A 20,767-nucleotide genomic window follows, 5' to 3' on the forward strand; every position below is an offset into this window, starting at 1 on the left:
CTTGTTTGGAGTTTCGGTGCATTATAGCTTGTCAAATACCTCTGCAACAAAACAACCTCTACAATAGTTAGATTCCCAGAATTATTTCCATCCTCCACATTTGCTCACCCTCATTATAGCGACATCAAATTTCTCCTTCTCATCTAACCTATCCCAAATTGAATTCTCAGAAACTAATTATTTTCGGCCACCACTACATATAACTTACCACCGTCGCATTCTTTTGCAATTCTAACACCACGTCGGATCTCGATTCTCGAATACAAAATCGCCATACCTTCCCGCAGGAAATATGTGGACGCTATCGGCGGATTCATAGGCGTTGATTGTGGATTGGATCGAAACTATGTTTTTACGGCTGTATACATGTTTCCAATATCGGATTTATAATGCATCCAATATCGTTTTCAAGGGATGCAAAGTGCATCCAATCTAAATATTAAATTTTTTGTTGGTATCGTGTTACCGAAAAATGCTCAAGATTGTGGATGCTCTTTTTTTCAATTTGTTTATATGATTGCATCCACTTGTAAAAAATAGATATTTTGTTTTATATTTTATTTTTGCATCCTGTGATTTATGTGTGGATGAACAAATTTAAAGTTGGAATTTTTGCATCCTGGGATTTTTCAAGCTTAGATTTTATATTTGTGATTTTGTTAGTTACGAATGGATTATGGATGCACTTTTTTTGTTAGTTACGAATGGATATGGATGCACATTTTTGTTTGATGCATCTTTTTTATATATATAAGGATACACAATTGCATCCAAGTCTGTTATTTGAGAAAATGGATCTCAAATTAAAAAGCTTGAAAAATCAAATTAATTTGGACGACTTTTCAGATTAAAAACTTAATCATGTTAAAGTTATAGGCAATTAAGAATCATGGGGAAAAGTTTTTTTTACCCTGTTGGAAAAAGCATGAACATGAGAGAGAAAGATAATTCAAGCAAAATTCCAAATTTGTCCCTTATTTTAACCATTCTTATTTTAAACCTGTTTTTATTAGAAAGTACCATATATATATATATATATTATAGACAATACATCTATCAATGCTCATATACAAATTCTATCCAAATACACAATACAACATTAGTAACAATTGCAATATCAGTAACAATTGAAGGATCCAAAGAATAAAAACCATACCAACCAAATATAAATTATGAGAAGGCACCAGCCTTTCAAACGGAGTAAGTTGGAAATAATAACGCACAAAGCCTTTGGTATCGCAACTACTTAGTTGGAAATAATAACGCACAAAGCCTTTGGTATCACAACTACTTTCCTAGTACTTGTTGAACCATCGAAATCAAGAATATATGCACTGTCTTTCATGATTCGAAAATCCTTCTTATTAGGCTTAACTTTGAACCCGTACAACACAAACACAAAATCTTCATGGACCATCTCCAAAAACTCGTGTGCCCTGGTATGCGATGAAATACAGTGCATGGCATTTCCCTACACAACCATAACCCCAATAAGGCAATAAGTACTCATATAATTATAACCACAAACAAACATCTAAAAGGAAAAAACCAAGTGATATACCTTCTGGTCGGTGATAATGAAATCGGTGCTCATGTATGCTCCCTTATTATTGTACACATCCCACTTGCGGTTGATCATTACCATCACAGGACCGCCAGAGCCAGGCTGAAGATCGTCAAGGAGTATATGAGATTGATTAGCACGGTTTAAAGGCACCTGAATGTTATTTGCCATTTTATTACAAAGCAACAACTAATTTTGATGACCTTGTAAGTTGAAAACCATGCTCACTTATCCCTCGTATATATACCACTTCAAGAATCTATATGTGACCGTCCATCACCCGCCACCAACAGTTACAATTGAAGCATTTCATTAATGAAACAAGAATTACATTTTTAGTACCTTAACTTGGCAACTTTTGCACTTTTAGTCTCTAACTCAAAAAATTGCAGCTTTCATACCTAAAGTTTTGTGTTTTTTTTTCAATTTTGGTACCACGATCTTACGGCGTTAAATTTTGCCGTTAACGCCCTCACGTGACAAACACGTGAGGGGTATTTTAGTCTTTTGGCCCTCCCTTTATTTTGATAAAATTCCAGTTTTGATACCTCAAGTTGTCAAATTTTTCACTTTTGGTACCTCAAGTAGACAACATTTTTTTTTATTACACTCTATAATTTTAATCTCACACATTAGCATATATCAAACAACACACACTTAAAAATCAAGACACATTCATATGAATCCATGTATACCTATTTATCTTTATACCATACCAAATCCAATACATAAACATGCATAAATAGATTCAGATCTCTTATATGAATCATACACCACTAGAAAAGGTTGCCGACTATCTCCCTCCCCACCATGCACCAGATTCTGATCTAATCTTGTCTATAGCAAATATATTCATCTATAGCAGATTCCGTTAAGATCTCGTTTGTAGCATATTCCGATCAAGTGTCGTTTGTAGCATATTCCAATAGAAGAAGAGGGTAATTTAGGGATGAGAGGATTCAGATCTCTTATATGAATCATACACCACCAGAGAGGATTTTCCCGTGACATGAGTTTTTTCCGGCCATCGATCCACTAATGCATTCGGTTCCTCCACCATCACCCGTAATTACACCAACAACATATAATATTTCAAGAATAGATACACACCATTGTGAGTTTTTTTAGGAGTCGTTAAAAAAAATTAAAAAATCATGTGTGTTAATTTTTGAGTGTGTGTTCTTTGATAGGTGCTAATGTGTTAGATGAAAACTGGATAGTGTAATAAAAATATGTTGTCTACTTGAGGTACCAAAAGTGAAAAAATTGACAACTTGAGGTATCAAAACTGTAATTTTCTCAGAAAAAAGGGGGTCAAAGACTAATACCCCTCACGTATTTGTCATGTGAGGGAGTTAACGGCAAGATTTAATGTCGTATAAACGTGGTACCAAAACTGAAAAAAATACAAAACTTTAGGTATGAAAGCTGCAATTTTTTAAGTTGGAGAATAAAAATGCAAAAGTTGCCAAATTGAGATACCAAAAATGTAATTTTCTCATGAAACAAAGATATCATTAACTCTAAAATGCATTAACCAAACCCATAAGTAATAACCCATGTATGTATTGGCATACGAAAAGTTTTTAACACATCACATAACAATATCTTTGTTATTTTATTCATCATCATCCAACCATAACATTCAGTAAGCAAAAAATAGTACTAATATGAAACATTAGACATATATACACCAAAATAAGCAAATATAAACAACTATATTATATATACATTACACGAATCTATAAACAATTTTTACAAATCAAAAAATTGCATTGCATAACAACAGCCCGTATAGATACATATTCCTATCAAAATAAGCAATAAACCTCCTAATTAATATCAATTAATTAACCCTTATTAAGTACCATCAATGAAATGATAGAAATCGGCATGAAAACGATAGAAATGGGCAAAATTTGAAAAAATTGAGGATGCATCATTCATCCATCCATTAATTCGGTGACTCATTTATGCATTAACATTAACACATACAGATATCATTTGCACATTAAATATTCTATAGGAAGCTAATTACACCTATTAACTAGACAACGATAAAGCGTCAAGAATGCGTTAAATTTTTCCACCACCATCATAGAACTTTTATATATATATATAGATACCGCATTGATCAATTCATCAAAAAATGAAGTGATCCTCGTTACTAATGTAACTTAGCCTTCATGCTAGATGGTGTTTTACTATAATTATTATATAGCATTATGCTAATCCATCCATAAATGGAGTGGTACTCGTTACCAATGTAACTTGGATTCATATCTAAAGTTGAGAGACGTGTGTTTAATTTTTAGAGATATAAAAGTATTTTACCGACATCTCACGATATTAGATAATAGGGATCCAATGTGGTTTCAGAGATCAGGTGAATCTCTTTATTTTAATTTTGGGTTTAGTATATGGAAGTGTAAGAAACTTTTATACTTTTCCTATTATATGAATATAACTTAGATTTGGTGCATTGTAGGAAGAAACTTTATAAAACTGTTCAAATAATGTAAAAGTGTATACGTGGGAAATTATATGAGCTAGCACGTGTAATTTTTTTTATTGGTGCATGTCAAAATGTTACATTATTTGAATAGTTTTACAAAGTTTTTTCCTACAATGCACCAAATGTAAGTTACATTTACACAATAGAAAAAGTGTAAAAGTTCATTACACTTCTAAATACTAAACCCTTTAATTTTCTACCGCAGTGTGTTGTTTGAAAAACAAACGCATACCATACTAAGGCCACTCCTTATAGGGAGTACTTTTTCCCTACTTTTTCCCCACTTCTTCCACTATTTATCAGTTTTCTCTCCCCAAGAACACCCCATCCTTATAATACCCACTTCTTCCCCACTTCTTTCACTATTCATTTATTATTTTATTATTCCATTTCTTTTTTCACAAAATTAATAAAACACATTTTATTAATAAAACAAACAAATTACATGTATTATAAAAATAAACATTACACTAAAAAACAGAAAGTAAATAAACGACAGTATTAGGAAATTAAATACTAGACATCAACGTTGACGACCGTGTTCCGGGAGGTTCCAAACATGTTCAATCAGAGCATTGCGGAGTTGATGGTGAGCCTTTCTATCGCCAACTCCTTGTACATACGAAGTTGCGTTGAGCACCTTTCAGTCCACGTACGGGTTGGGGGTGTAGTATTTGTAATACCCATCGTTTAAAAACAAGGATTTCCAAAAACTTTCACCTAACGGTGTCAAAGAAAGCGGAACAAACATTTAAAAGCCCAAACCAATAATTTCAGTTTGGTTTATTCATCAAAATGGTGTTACTTGTCCTATCATTGAAACTAGTTTAAATGGAAATCCATCGGTTGCCCAACATTAAACAACCGATCACAAGTCAATACAAGTCTTTTAATATCAAAACATAATTCAAATGTCTAAAAAGGAGCAGCCACTATGGGTAAACTATAGTCATCTTCAAATGCTATCTACCCATGCCTCGCTCTTTATACATCAACGATCATAAGCTTGCTAAACCTGAGGGAGCAACACATTTCCAGAAACAAGTGTTAGCTAACGAATTAGCTAAGTAAGAATACACGAGGTTTAGAAAGCATTTGTTCAATTGAAACTTTATATAAACGTCGTATTTCATAAATAAGGCACATATCACCAAATAATGTCACATCTTTGCATATATCATCTTTCATATAGGATAGATCATCCTAAAGGTGCCTATTCATTTTTAGCATCTTCACATAACACATCTATACATCTTTTAAGTGTAACATAAGTCATACCCGACTAGATGGATTAACCTTTCGGCCATCCATCAATGTCGTTAAGGAATGGCAAGCCAATCCAGGAGTAATCTGTTTGTTTAAGACCAGTGGGGTGGGTCAGACCTCCTGTATTACTCTTCACATCTTTGACCATGTTGCAAGGAGCCACCCGAGCAACCACATCTACGCACCCATCGGGCAAGGGCAAGTACGGGTTAAGCTTAACACTTCACATCTAAATTACGAGCTCGACTTCACATCTCATATGGTTTAGGTGTTTACACTACCTAAACAATTAGCACATATACATCTTTTACGTTTGGGCCCTTAAACGTGCACGTGACATGGCAACTTAAAGAGTCTAGTGAACTAGATGTACAGGCCATACAAACATGCACAATACAATACATATCAAAACATAGCATATCATTTCATTTCATATTACATCATTTCACATCGTAGGGACTGCATATCAGGCCTCAAGGTCATTTACATATCCCATGTCACCTCCCGTGTATCCCAAATACCCATAAGCAATTAAGATATCATTAGGGAAGTTATTATATGAAAACCATGCTTTTGTTGAACCCTCAGGGTGTCAAAATAGTGTATCTTACCTCGTAGAAGCGTACGCAAACGATAACTAAAGTTACCGGGCAATCAAGTATTCCCGACTACCTATAACAAACATAGGACAAATCAACGAGTGTAAACGAGGCTATACAACCTACATCTATATATATATATATGTGTCAAATAATAGTCTTTGTTGACTACTTCCTCTATTTGTAGAATACTAGTCTATTTCTGACTTCTTAAATCCTTTGTAGACTACTATACTTTTTTGTAGACTACTTTCGCCATCTGTAGACTACCTGACACATTTGTAGACTACTTGACTCTTTTTGTAGACTACTTTCATATTCTGTAGACTACTTTTGTATTCTGTAGACTACTTTCGTATTCTGTAGACTACTTTCGTCTTTTGACTGTATTCAGTTTTGTAGACTACTTTTGGCATACAAGACGACCAAATGGTAGAAACTCAGTTCTTAACAAATGTAGGAGACTCAAAGGACTTTTCAAAAATATAAGATTCATCTCCTAACTCATTATTGTAAAGGAGATACGATTTTTGCAATATGACTGAATATTCAAGCTTATAAATTCTTTGATTTTCAAAAGATCTCGGCTAACAAACATCCATGGAAATTAACCACGACACCTTCGTATACACCCAAAATATGATTCAGTTGACACGAGAAGTCATATATTGATTCACGGATTCATTAAACACATTTTACCACTGAAATGACACTCGATTTAACCAAAATCGACTCACAACATAATCGAATCCAAGACGAAACCTTTTGACCAGAAATGATTGACATAATAAGATCAAGAGGATATTAAATCAAAAGGAAAATATCATATATACCTGTAGATGATTATGGGGATGAAATATCTAGCCAAAAAACTCTATCGAATCACCTTTAATCGGAAGAATCACCCAAGAATTGCTTAAGGAAGGGAGGGGCGGTTAGGGTTTGATAAGAATGAAGATGAAACTGATTTTGATTGTAATTAGGGCTTAATTAACCCTTAATCCCGTTTTTTAGTTTCTCCATATGTCAAAACTGGTCCCTAGACTTCCTTATGGCTCATATTAGGCTAAAATAACCTATATGGAATACTTACAACACATTAAGCACTTCAAGCACATCTAAAGGCATATAAATATACCTTAAACACATTAGTACATCAATCATTAAGGCATTGAAGCCTCATACCTATAGCACATTAAACACATCTAAGCATTAAATCTCCTAGAGACTTAACGGACACGTAATGTTGACTTAACGACTCAAGTCAACTGTTAATTAAAAAGTTTGGGATGTTACAGTATTAGCTATCAACTCTTTTTCAAACTCTAAAATTGTGCGCCCGTTATCTTCAACGATCATGTTGTGCAGAATCACACAACATAACATGATCCGTTTTATCTTGTTGGTACTTTATGGTCACGCATATTGTTCAATAATCTGCCAACAACCTTGAAGAACTCCAAATGCTCGCTCGACATCCTGTCTTGCAGCTTCTTGGTTTTCGAGTCCATCGGGCACTTGAATGACTTAACAAGAGTAGCCCATTCTGGATAAACACCATCTGCTAGGTAATATCCCTTTTGAAACTGCTCCCCATTAACCAAAAACTCTACTTTAGGAGCCTTGTTTCGAAGCAAATCTTCGAACAAATTTGACTCGTTGAGGACGTTGATGTCGTTATTTGAACCAGTAGGGCCAAAGTAGGCATGCCAGATCCACAAATCATACGAAGCAACCGCTTCAAGCATGATTGTTGGATGTCCCTTGTCACCTCGGGTGTACTGACCTTGTCATGCCACTAGACAGTTCTTCCAACCCCAATGCATGCAATCTATACTACCAAGCATACCCGGAAACCCATGAACCTCAGCATGTTTAGCAGTCAACCGATCGATATCTGCTTCTGTTGGCCTTTTCAAATACTCGTCACGATAGTGATGTATAACACACTTGCAGAAAGTGTCTAAACACTGGTAGCCCGTATCTTGAGCCATTTGTAAGTACTCATCTAAAGCATTAGCCTTAAAGCTATACGCTAATTGGCGTATGGCAGAAGAATATTTCTGGAAAATGTTGAAACCGTGACGACCACTAGCATCTATCGCGCTTTTGTGGAAGAACAGAAAGTGTTTCGGTTGCGGTTCAATGCTTTCAAAGGAGTTTATGTCTCGCATTTGAAACCTTCTACGAAACATGTCAGGTGGGTAAGTTGGTTCTAGCGCAAAGTAATGATCTTATAAAAGCTTTGTGGCACCCACATTATCTCATCGGATCACTCTTCTAGTAAACTTGGGTCTTGAAGAACTTGATGCTTCTTGGCTTTGGTTTTCTTCTTCGTCAAAGATAATATTAAGACACGCGCCTATGACTTCGGGATTGAAAACAACATTCATTTGCGTAACAACATTATTGATTACTTCGTAATCGTCACTAGAGGATGATGATGAAGAACACGACATTTTTTGTAGTAGTGTGTGCTTAAAATGCTTTGAAAGTGGTATGTTTTAGATTGTTGTATTTTGAAATGATAGTGTAAAATGGGATATAAATAGGAGGTTGAAAAATTAAAATAAAAAACAAAAATCCACAAAGTAGCCGTTGCTACCTTTTTTTTAAATTAAAAAAATCTTTTTTTTTTTAATTTGCAAACAGTAACCGAACTTGGACCCCACCACCACTTCTAGCCGCACGTCTGGAAACGGACTAAACCCACTGGATGCGACGAAGAACACCCCCGTGCTACTAGCGTCCTCCCACACATGTGCGTCGGACGCGGGAGGAACGCATCTATAAGGGCCGGCCTAAACATTAAAAGGTTAACATGACTAAATTTCTTTTCCAAAGCTGGTTTCTTTTAATCATTGAATCCACCAAAGCAACCATTTTTTCAAGTTGATAATTAAACACCAATGTAAATTTGATTATTATTTTATCATTACTGAAAAATGAGTATTTATACAAGAGTTGACCGCCTTTGACTCGTTTAACCGCCTAACAAACTATTTGAAATATTAACAAAACACCCCCTGACTTATTGCTATATTACATATCAACCCAACTAAAATATAAAACTAAACAATATGTATCAAATGCCCCTCCTAAAGGATTTTTGCCCTTAAAAATCGAAAGTAGGGAAGCGATACTGCAAGTCTTCTAGAAATTCCCATGAAGCTTCCTCCAAAGGAAGTGCATTCCATTGGACCAAAACTTGAATTGCTGACTTGGAACCTCTCTTCACCATCCTCTTATCCACTACAGCCCTGGGAGTCAAAATAAACCTTGGACCCCGAGGTAAAGGTGCATTATGAACTGATAGACCGTGAGCTTTTTTAAGCAAGGACACATGAAAAGTATAATGAACTTGAGCTGCTTCTGGAAGATCAAGCTTATAGGAAACTGAACCAATCTTCTGCAATACCAAATATGGACCAAAATATTTTGCAGACAGCTTCCTGTTATGGTGAGCCTTCAAAGAGTGTTGTGCAAATGGATGTAGCTTGACGTACACCCAGTCACCTGGAGCAAACTCCCTTTTAGTTCTATATTGGTCTGCAGCTTGCTTCATCCTATTCCTTGCTACTGCCAAGTGCTGCTTGAGTTTTAGAATCATGCCTTCCCTTTGGCGATGAAGATCTTGCACTAATGCCAAAGCAGTATCTCCAGGAATGAATGGAATATGTGCAGGTGGTTTAACTCCAAATAAAGCTTCATAGGGAGACATCTTGATGGTAGAATGCCTAGAAGTGTCGTACCACCATTGAGCCAATGGAATCCATTTGACCCATTCATTTGGAGTATCAATGCACATTGCTCTTAAATATGCTTCCAAACACCTATTTAAGACTTCAGTTTGGCCATCTGACTGAGGGTGATAGTCAGAAGACATTGACAGTTGTATACCCTGCAGTCTCATAAACTCTTTCCAGAAATTACTTACAAAAATTGGATCCCTATCTGACACAATTGTAGCAGGAGCCCCATGAATTTTAAACACACCATCCATGAAAACCTTGGCAACTGTAGTAGCTGTAAAGGGGTGACTTAAAAGGAGGAAATGACCAAACTTAGTTAATCTATCCACCACCACAAAAATTGTGTCTTTTCCCTGACTTTTTGGCAAACCAGATACAGAATCCATTGAAATATCAGTAAAAATGGATTGAGGGACTGGGAGTGGTTGCAATAATCCAGGGTATGCCACCAATTCATATTTGGTTGTCTAGCAAATAACACATTCTTTTACAAACTTCTTGACATCCTTCGCGCACCCCTTCCAATAGAATAAGTCACCAATTCTAACCAGGGTAGGGACTGATGTGTGAAATCTAGCTTTAAAATTTATAAAACACGAATCACTGGAAAACTGACTACAACACACTCACGGGCAGTGTACCCGTTCTTATGCAGTATAGTAACCGGCAAATCCGAGATCGTTCACAAGGACTTTTTGTAAGAAATTGTCTTAAGAAATGTGATTCAAGAGAAAAGGAGGTTTTGTGGCCGAATTGCCACGTTGCAAGAGTTAGTGAAATTTGTTAGTAATCCCGAAGGATCAATCGCAAGAGAGAGTTTTGATTTTAAACAATAATTTAAAGGTCATCCATCTTGATTTCGTTCGACAACACGTTAAGATTGCACATTTGAAGTTCGAATTCAATTAGTGATTAAATAACCGAGACTCAAATTAATCTTCAATCCCCCGTACCCGTCAAGTTTACAACTTATTCGACTCTCTTGTATAACTAGTTTAATTATTAAGACCGGTACCCCGAGACGCCTTTTTATAACTTATCTAGTTCAACAATGATTTTGGTCATTTCAGATAACAATTGTGTCTATTGATTGTACCCAATCATCAACCCATTAATTTTTATTAATTATTAGTTGCCTTCTACCGTACCCGTCATAGAACCAACTGCTTCCACCCAAGCAATCAAAATAACTTCTACCCAACCCTAGTTGCCACTAAGCTTGAATAAAAATTATCCGCAAACAATAATTAAATAACAAAGAATTAATAGATTAAGATCACGACACAACGTTAAATCAAATCACTTGAATTATAAAATATTGTGCAATCCTTACATATTGTGTTACTCCATCAAGATGGATGAAAAGGCAATTAGCCACTCATATTATAATACGAATAAAAACAAACAATAATATATGAAAACATATTGTACCGAATGTTGAAAATCGTTTGATAATGATAACTAATGGCTAAACAAATCTCCGATCACGCTAGTAATCTTCAAAGAATGATTTCGGATGAAAAACCCTTCAAAAATATGCTTTAAGTCGTCCATAGAATAGAAGATAGGGTTTTGGAATGATGAAACATGCTTTATATATGTTTCCAAAATTCTGCAGATTCGAGCCTTGTTGCGGCGCAATGAGTTTTGACTTTTGCGTTGACTTTGACTTTTATTGACTCGAGCTGGCTGAAGACTTGAGGTGTTGCAGCGCAATAACTTCCTATTGCGGCACAACTTCAATTTCTGACATATCTGTTGCGGCGCAACAATGAGTTGTGACGCAATGAAGTTTGACTTTTGTTGACCAGCTTATTTCTCCACCCAAACGCTCCAGAATTCATCCGTTAGCACTCATTTTGGCTCCAGAATGTTATTTTCTTCAGATTATCGCTTAGGTACCTGTTATCAACCTGAAACACTAACAAATACCATAAACGCACCAAATGTATACGAAAACGAATCTTAAACATCGATAATCAACTACTTAAGCTATGGGAAATGGGCATAAAATACGACATATCAAATCCCCCCACACTTAAGCTTTGCTTGTCCTCAAGCAAATCCAAGCTGAAAAGAAATCAAATCTTGGTACATTATGGAACCACATCTCAGTTATCAAAAAGAAGCTTAACCATAATCAAGAATGAGAATAAATGGTTAGGCAGTTTTAATCTTAAATGAAAACTAGAATGTTTGACAATATTTGACTGATATACAAGCCTTAATAACACGACTAAGCATAAATGAAATGAACAAGTGATATCTCGCCTATCCTACTCCAACTAACTTACTTTTGGGGTTAAATATTCGAATAATCACTCAATAGCTAAGTCGTGATGCATACTCTTTTAACCATAGGCTTGTACTAGGTTCGTTCCTTCATCACCAAGGCGCTAGCGCCCTATAACATCTATCAGAAGAGGACTTTAGTGGTTATAACATTAGGCTAGACAGGGCACGTAAACGGGGTATGGAAATTTGGGTAAACAATTAGTGTTAACAAAGAACTAACACAACAATTAACAAATTTTTCACATATGGTCTAGTCCAAATAAACCCATGTTATTAGTTGCCAACGGTCCACATCCCAAAAAGTTCTCCCGACCATAACCCCAATAGAACGATCAAAAACCGGCACCATTGTGATGTATGACAATCAAACAACTTATCAACCAAATCTAACCAATGTCGACTCAAACAAACTTGCCAACTTCCTAATAACAATCGAAGATTATAATTTTCCAAGATCCTTTCGTTGGTGTAATTGTACCAACTTACAAAAATTATTTGACCTAAAATGAGAAAAACTAACTGACAGCCCAAGCTCTTTTTCATTTTTTCCATTTTTTTTTCTTTCCGTTTTTTTTTGTGAGCTACTTTTACTCTGACTAATTGGTATTCTCTTACATAACGAAGAAACAGTAACAAATCATTACAAAATGTTGCTAAGATGAACAATCTAGATTTTATCCGAAAACCATGGCGAAATCAAACTACCCCCAAATGATGAGAATATCCCAACTCGACATAATAAGGCTAAACCCAAACCATCCACCAGCAAAGGCAACCAATGACCCACCAGGACTTCGACTATCTGTATGGTGAGGAAAGGTTTATATTTAGGTGGATTCAACAAAGAACAGGCTAATGACAACATGTTTTCTATTGTTTCTTGCACTTAAGGGAGTGCAACATAAGGGTTTTAGACGGGTGGTTCACTAACCAATGTAGTTAGCTACTAAGCACATTACAAAACTTGCACATAAGAAATTTTACGAAACAAAGGGTGAAACATACAAAGAACAAAGGTTTTATTCTAAATTTGCCTCTTCTTCATCTAGAAAATCACGGAACGATCAACCAGGACAAGTTTTAGAATCAACGCTATCACCGGCATACTCATAGCAAATGAAATAACTCGGAAGTGGAAATCAACCTCAAACTTGTACATCATAGTTCAGAGCTCTAAAATAGACCCTTACTTCCGGATAAATCCAAAAGCCTAAGAGAGGGACAAATTTACAAGGCTAATAGTTCCAAAACCATACACCTATCATATCTAGCAATGAAATAATAATCTCACGATTTGGTGTTTTGGTGCTATAAGCATGCTAGCAATGTTATTAATCCAGAAGGGATTGCCACGTTAATCAGACAAAACACATTCCACAGATTAAAAGTTTGTACCAAGGGTGTAGTTACATTGCTCATTAAAATCTATAATTAGGTGACAAAAGTAATTAACTACAAGGACAAGCTTGCAAAATCTTCAAAAATACCCGACTTTTTCCTATTTACCTCCACCCCCCCCCCCCCCCCCTAACACTTGAGTTGGACAATGTCCTTAATGTCCAATAACAAAGCCAAACTAAGGGAAATAGGGAAAAATAAACTAAAAAGCAAAATAAGGACAAGAAAAACTTGCCGGGTATATGTGGTGTTCCATGCGCGAATGATGCCAACAAGAATATGAGCGCTGAACTTACTGCCAGCATATGCAAATGACAACCTTGCTATCACACATGAACACAAATAAAAGCCAACATCATAATATCAAGTTAAACCTGCAACATTCTACCCTACTAACTAACGGAAATGGGAAATAAAATATGTTGTCTCATTACCCCGAAGGGTGGATACAAACAAACCAAATGAAAATTAAAAAAGTACGGAAATTTAAATTGTTCAAACAAATAATACAAGCCATCAAATTAAGCTGACTGACGACTTCACATCTTCAACCTGCAAACAAATCACTGTGGTGGAGGATGAGGTGAATAATGTTGGTACCAGGAATCTTACCATAATCAAAAAAAGATCCCACGACCTGCTCAGCAATGGTTGGCTCAACAACTCCTTCCTGGCTCACGTTCTTACCTGCATATGTACCTGTATAACTACCAAATCGAACCGGCATATCCGGTCCCAATGGACCTGGATCGTGACATGGAGGCTCCTCAACCTGATGCTCTGGAGGAAAGTAGAAACCTCCACCAACTCTCCGATGAGGGATAAACATAGAAGGTGGGCGATAATTCGGAAGATCTGTGGGTGGGCTAAAATCCTGCCCTCTCAACTGCGCCTCCCACATCGGCTGGTAACGCCGCGAGTCGTAAACTACTCTCCCTAGGCCAGAACCAACCATAGTCATATCACTCCCTACCTGTTTGCGAAAATCATCCATGCGGGAGTGGAAACCAGCCATGTTCTCCTGAAACTGCTGCTGGGAGGACAACATCTGATTAACTAAAGTAGTCAGAGGAAATAAATCAAATGAGCCTGCGGGGTCTGTAGAAGAAGAAGATGCCCCTGCATCAGAAGTGGCACGACGCTTAGGGCGTCGTACAGGCTCGGGCTGCTGCTCAGGTGCATCGACCATCTCCTCATCATCATCACCAGCAGCTTCCTCCTCCTCATCATCATCAAAATCTACTCCACCAAAATCAATCAACTGTGGAATACCATTCTTCTTCATAGGCTTAATCAACTTCCACCGCTTCAAATCATTCCAAACAAATGGTTTCATAGCCTTACAATTCAAGCTAACTCCTTCCTCACCAACTCCAAAGTATTTCACAATCCTAGTAATGAAATGTCTACATACCAACCCACTATCACGAGCACCTTTCAAACCCATATGCCTCGCTAACACATAAGGAGCACAAGCTTTCCTATAAACATTCCCCTCATCAAATAACCTCAACAACCATAAGTCATCCATGTATAATTTGTCCGGATGGTTAGTCCGCTGGACAAAAAAGTAAACTAACATCTTATGGAATATCCGAAGGATAAGCGACTGAATGGTACTAGCCGCACAAGCTCCTTTCCACACTTTCCCTGACATATGAGAATAATAAGCCCTCTCATTCCCGGTGTCTACATGAAATCCAGAGCTATTCCTCACAGAAGTAGACAATAGCTGTTCAAAAGCCGGATCTTCTAACATCTCCTGAGTATACATACCAGTAGCCAAACCAAACTCGGGAATAGTAAGACTCCTATTAAGTCCCCCACAACAAAAGTTGATACACTTCTCAGCAAACAAGTTTTTCACATTATCATATTCTCCACAGAAATTGTGGAGTAGAATTCCAAACACCACTCCTTGCAAATAAATTTCCTATTCTTAAGCACATCACCCCAAATAGTAAACACCTTTTCAATTGCATTTCCATCAGGATCATTAGAAGTTCCCACAACACGCAAATAATTACGAATATCATCAAGAATGTCAAGGGCTTCCAGCATATTACGTTTCATGTACCTTGGTTCAACAATATCTTTTCGATAAAGACTGGCCAACCTGTTGGTGAATTCAACTCTCTTGGCAGCTCCGACTCGAGAAAAAGTCAACCAAGCATGAGAAGGAGTGCCCATGGCAATAGCCACAGGTGTGAGACCATCATTAGGATCATCATCAGCTCCTCCAGCAGGTGCAGCAGCCGACGAGGCGCGAGAGCCACCTCGTCCCGCACGGCTAGAAGTAGCGGAGTCCTAAACATACAAGAAAACATCAAAACGAATCAACCCGTGATATAACATATATCTAAGCTTAAAGAGGTCAGGGCTGCAAAGAGAGTTGTTACGGCGCAACACACTGGTTGCGGCGCAACCTCATTTTCTGTCTGCCTGATTGCGGCGCAACAAGATGTTGCGGCGCAATGACCCTGGTTTTCTGGGCAGGTCGAACAGCAGCAGGGGTCAACAACAACAAACCCAAATATTCAAACAATCATCATAACTTTAGGGTTTGTTCATACATCAAGCAAATCAAACAATTTTATTTTTTAAACAAATCAAACCAACCCTCATTGTTTCAATCTCCCTAATCTAGTGTTCTTCCTAATGCGAATGAGCAACTGAAAATAAAAGAAGAAGAAACACCAACCTTTCCTTGTCTTGTCATGTTTACCAAAGAATGAAGAAAAAGATTTAAGAAAAGAAAAGAGATGGGTGAAGATTTGAGTGGTCTAGGTCGAATAGCAGAGAGGGAAGAGAGAAATAAGGGTTTCAATAATTTACTATGTGTGTGTAGAAGGAAACCCCGATCCCCCTTTAAATTAAATCAGATGACCAGATCTTGACTGGGTTGTGGCGCAACACCTTATTGCGGCGCAATGACCCCTAATTTGAAAATCATTTTTTTTTCTGATTTTCTGAAACGTATAGCGGCGCGATAACCACCTGCAGGGCAATAGGATTTACAGATAATGTAGTTGCGGGGCAACACACATGCATTGCGGCGCAGCACCCCCCCCCCCCACACACACACTTACCTTTTGGTTTCTGCACGTAAACAACTTACCGTAAGGCGTGCGAGCGGCTTCTACCTGTAACTCTTATTAAAACACAATACCAATGACAAAATAAACAAACATGTTCACAAATAACAAAACAATAAACACGGGTTGCCTCCCGCAAAGCGCTTAATTTATTTATGAGTCTTTAGCTAGACTCGTAGTCCCTCTTCATTGCTTTATCTCAAAAAATGGAAGCTCGTCAATGACGACTCCCACATTTTCCTCCTCTTGATGATATAGCTTCAACCTGTGACCATTAACAATAAAAGAAGTACCATCTGATTTAAACAATTCCACATAACCAGACGGATAAACATGTTTGATCAAAAAAGGGCCGGTCCACCTAGATGTCAACTTGGGTTGCTTAAACTTGTACTTGGAAAGAAACTACAACACTTTGTCACCGGCTTTAAAATCCTTCTTTCTAAGCCTACGGTCATGCCAAACTTTAGTTCGTTCCTTATAAAGCAAAGAGTTATCATAAGCATACAACCTAAGTTCATCTAATTCATTCAATTGCATAGACCTCAACTCACCGGCTTCAACTAAGTCCATGTTACAACTCTTGAGTGCCAAATAGGCCTTATGCTCAATTTCAATAGGAAGATGACAAGTCTTACCATAGAGCAACCGCAATGGGGTAGTCCCAATCGGTGTTTTGTAAGCGGTCCTAAATGCCCATAGAGCATCATCAAGCTTGGTGGACCAAGACTTCGGGTTATCTCCTACGGTCTTCTCAAGAATTCTTTTCAATGCCCGATTGGTGTTTTCAACTTGGCCACTCGTTTGCGGGTGGTAAGAGGTCGAAAAGCGGTGATTTACACCGTACCTCTTTAGCACCTTAGCGAGTTGGTGATTCGCGAAATGACTTCCGCGATCACTGATTAAGGCCTTGGGCATTCCAAACCTATAGAAAAGCTGTTTTAGAAAATGAATGACAACACGTGCATCATTCGTTGGCAAGGCCTTAGCCTCGGCCCATTTCGAAACATAATCAACAGCAACAAGGATATACAAATTCCCATGTGACGGGGGAAAAGGTCCCATGAAGTCTATGCCCCAAACATCAAAAACTTCACATACCTGAATAAAGTTTTGAGGCATTTCATCACGTTTGGAAATGTTACCTTGTCTTTGACAAACATCACAAAACTCTACCAGAGTTTGTGCTTCCTTGAACACGGTCGACCAATAGAACCCAGCATCATACACTTTCTTACTGGTGACTAACGGTCCATAGTGTCCACTGGATGGCCCGTGGTGACAAGCATCAAGAATTTGTCAGGTCTCATCTTCCGACACACACCTCCTAATCATCCCATCTGCACAAATTTTAAACCAAAATGGATTTTCCCAAAAATAACGCTTAGCCTCGGTAAAAAGTTTCCTCCTTTCTTGCTTCGACATATCTTCTGGAATTGCACCTGAACTAAGATAGTTAGCAATATCGGCAAACCAAGGTCCTGTTTCAAGCTTCATCAAAAATTCATCATTAATTTCATGCTCTTGTAACTCCTCACGGTGAGGATTTTCAAGCCTACTAAGATGGTCAGCTGCCACATTCTCGGCCCCCTTTTTATCTTTAATTTCAATGTTGAATTCTTGCAAAAGCAGGACCCAATGAATAAGACGAGGCTTGGCATCTTGTTTCAAAAACAAGTACCTTAAGGCAGAGTGATCAGTATACACAATGGTCTTGTTAAGGACCAAGTAGGGTCGAAATTTATCAAAGGCATAAACAACAACCAACAACTCTTTTTCAGTCACAGTATAGTTCTATTGGGTTGGATTCAAGGTCTTGCTAGCATAGGAAATAGGGCGGAAATGTTTATCCTCCATTTGGCCTAAAACGGCCCTTAAGGCAAAGTCGCTAGCATCACACATCAACTCGAATGGTAATGACCAATTAGGGGGGGTCATAATGGGGGCATTGGTCAAATTTTCTTTCAACAAGTTGAATGCATCAAGACATTCTTTATCAAACACAAATGGGACATCCTTCTCTAATAACTTGGTCATAGGCCGGGTGATTTTAGAAAAATCTTTTATGAACCTTCGGTAAAAACCGGCATGACCAAGAAAGCTTCTAACTGATTTAACATTTGTGGGTGGAGGCAATTTACTGATCACATCAATTTTAGCTTTATCAACCTCTAAACCTTCCTTAGAAACTTTGTGTCCCAAAACAATGCCTTTTTTAACCATAAAGTGGTACTTTTCCCAGTTTAAAACCAAGTGTGCCCGTTCACACCTTTCCAACATCTTTTCAAGACTAACTAGACAATTTTCAAAAGAATTTCCAAACACAGAAAAATCATCCATAAAAACTTCCATGGATGTTTCATTCATATCCTGAAAAATAGCTATCACACAACGTTGGAAAGTCCCCGGGGCATTACAAAGACCGAATGGCATCCTCCTATAGGCATAAGTGCCAAAGGGGCAAGTAAAAGTGGTCTTCTATTGGTCTTTCGGGTCAATGGGTATTTGAAAGTACCCAGAAAACCCATCCAAAAAACAAAAATACTCATTCCCGGCGAGCCGTTTGAGCATTTGATCGATAAAGGGGCAATGGGAAGTGATCCTTGCGGGTCGCATCATTTAGCTTCCGATAATCAATACATACCCTCCAACCCGTGACAGTTCTTGTGGGAATCAATTCATTTTTATCATTTAAGTCAACAGTCATCCCACCCTTTTTCGGTACACAATGTACCGGACTCACCCATAAACTATCCGAGATGGGGAATATGATACCCGCATCTAATAACTTAATAACTTCTTTTTTCACAACATCTTTCATGTTTGGATTTAATCTCCGTTGTCTTTGCACAATAGGTTTGACATTATCAACAAAATTTATCGTGTGCTTACAAAATTCTGGACTTATACCCAGAATATCAGAAATTTTCCATGCGAAGGCCCTTTTATGGGCCTTCAAGACAGTAATAAGCCTAGATTTCTCATCTTCCATCAGGGAAGACGAAATGACAACTGGGAGGAAAGATGTACCTTCTAAGTATGCATACTCCAAATGATCCGGAAGTGGTTTGAGCTCCAAATCGGTAGGAGGGCTCTCAACCGAAGTAAGCACCCGTTTGCTTCTATCAACCTCAATCTCTTCAAAAGATTCATCATCCGATGGAGTTTCATCAACGCTTAATGCCATGATCTCTTGCATCATCTCATCAACCATCTCCTGTTCTTCTTCATTACAAGCTAACAAAGCTTGCCCATCCTCCATATCCAAGTAATCCATGAGCTCCTTTTCCAAAGCATCCTCTTCTTCAACAACATCTATCCTTAAACAAGATTCATCACACAAGTAAGGATGTTTAAGAGCTGTAAGGTGCCCTATTGTTGCAAAATCCTCTTAAGATAACTAGATTGCTATTACCTTTGGTTAATTAATAAGTAATTAATCAACCCAAGGAGATGCACAAGGCTTGTGGTTCGTGTAGGAGAACACACGAAGGAACAATTAACCTTAGCTCTGAAATTCATGAATAACTAACAAGGATTCGAAAATCATTCACCTAATTTCGTTGATTAGGTCTTGTATTTATACTAATAGGTATTGGGTTCGTGTGGGCTTCGGCCTTAATTACGTATTAGGCCCGATTAAGCAACCAATCGATATACCTCGTGCTGATGTCAGCATGAGGTCAGTTCTTCATGCTGATGACGTCAGCACGAGGTTCGACCCTTTGGTGCTTTGTTTGACTTCGTTTGGCTCGTACATAACATCCAATCATCGTTTAAGTGTTCTACGACACTTATAAACCTTGATTCTATGTTCTTGTACCTGCAAAACAATATATAACACACAAACACAATACAAAACATGAACATATATAATATTGAAGTTCAAACGTAATCATTAAATATCAACACAAGCTCTTATCTATGTTGCGATTGTTACAACGAATCTGCATCTACAGACTCCCCCTTGACGATTGCAACTAGATCTCTTTAAAGTCTTCAAAACTTGAACTTCAAAGCTATCCGTTAAATAAAAGCCTGGTGCTATTCGCATGAATTCTCTCTTGTAAACAATGAGCGAGAATGTTGCGATAGCGTCTTTCCTCTACTCTCCAAAAGTCCACAGCTGAGCAAGGTGTATCCAAAAGTCTTCTTTGATCACCTCTTGACAAATTGACAACTTGCATCGGATCATACATGCGTAGCAACATTTGTTTTTGTGAATCATCAACAAATATCTGTGCTTCGCCTGACTTGATATCTATCTACCAAAATGTCATCTC

The 20,767-nt window shown here is 37.6% G+C and overlaps 1 protein-coding gene across 1 annotated transcript; it reads right to left on the bottom strand.

Annotated features, from left to right (window-relative positions):
• Positions 1-7,338: 7,338 nt before the first annotated feature.
• LOC122609301 lies at positions 7,339-8,139 on the bottom strand. The gene is made up of 2 exons (XM_043782385.1): positions 7,794-8,139; positions 7,339-7,730 (listed from the first exon to the last, which is right to left on the bottom strand). Exons 1-2 carry the CDS (start codon positions 8,137-8,139, stop codon positions 7,339-7,341), a joined length of 738 nt encoding a protein of 245 aa, XP_043638320.1.
• Positions 8,140-20,767: the final 12,628 nt, after the last annotated feature.

This window comes from Erigeron canadensis, chromosome 1, assembly GCF_010389155.1.
Source record: "Erigeron canadensis isolate Cc75 chromosome 1, C_canadensis_v1, whole genome shotgun sequence".
Taxonomy (NCBI): domain Eukaryota; kingdom Viridiplantae; phylum Streptophyta; class Magnoliopsida; order Asterales; family Asteraceae; genus Erigeron; species Erigeron canadensis.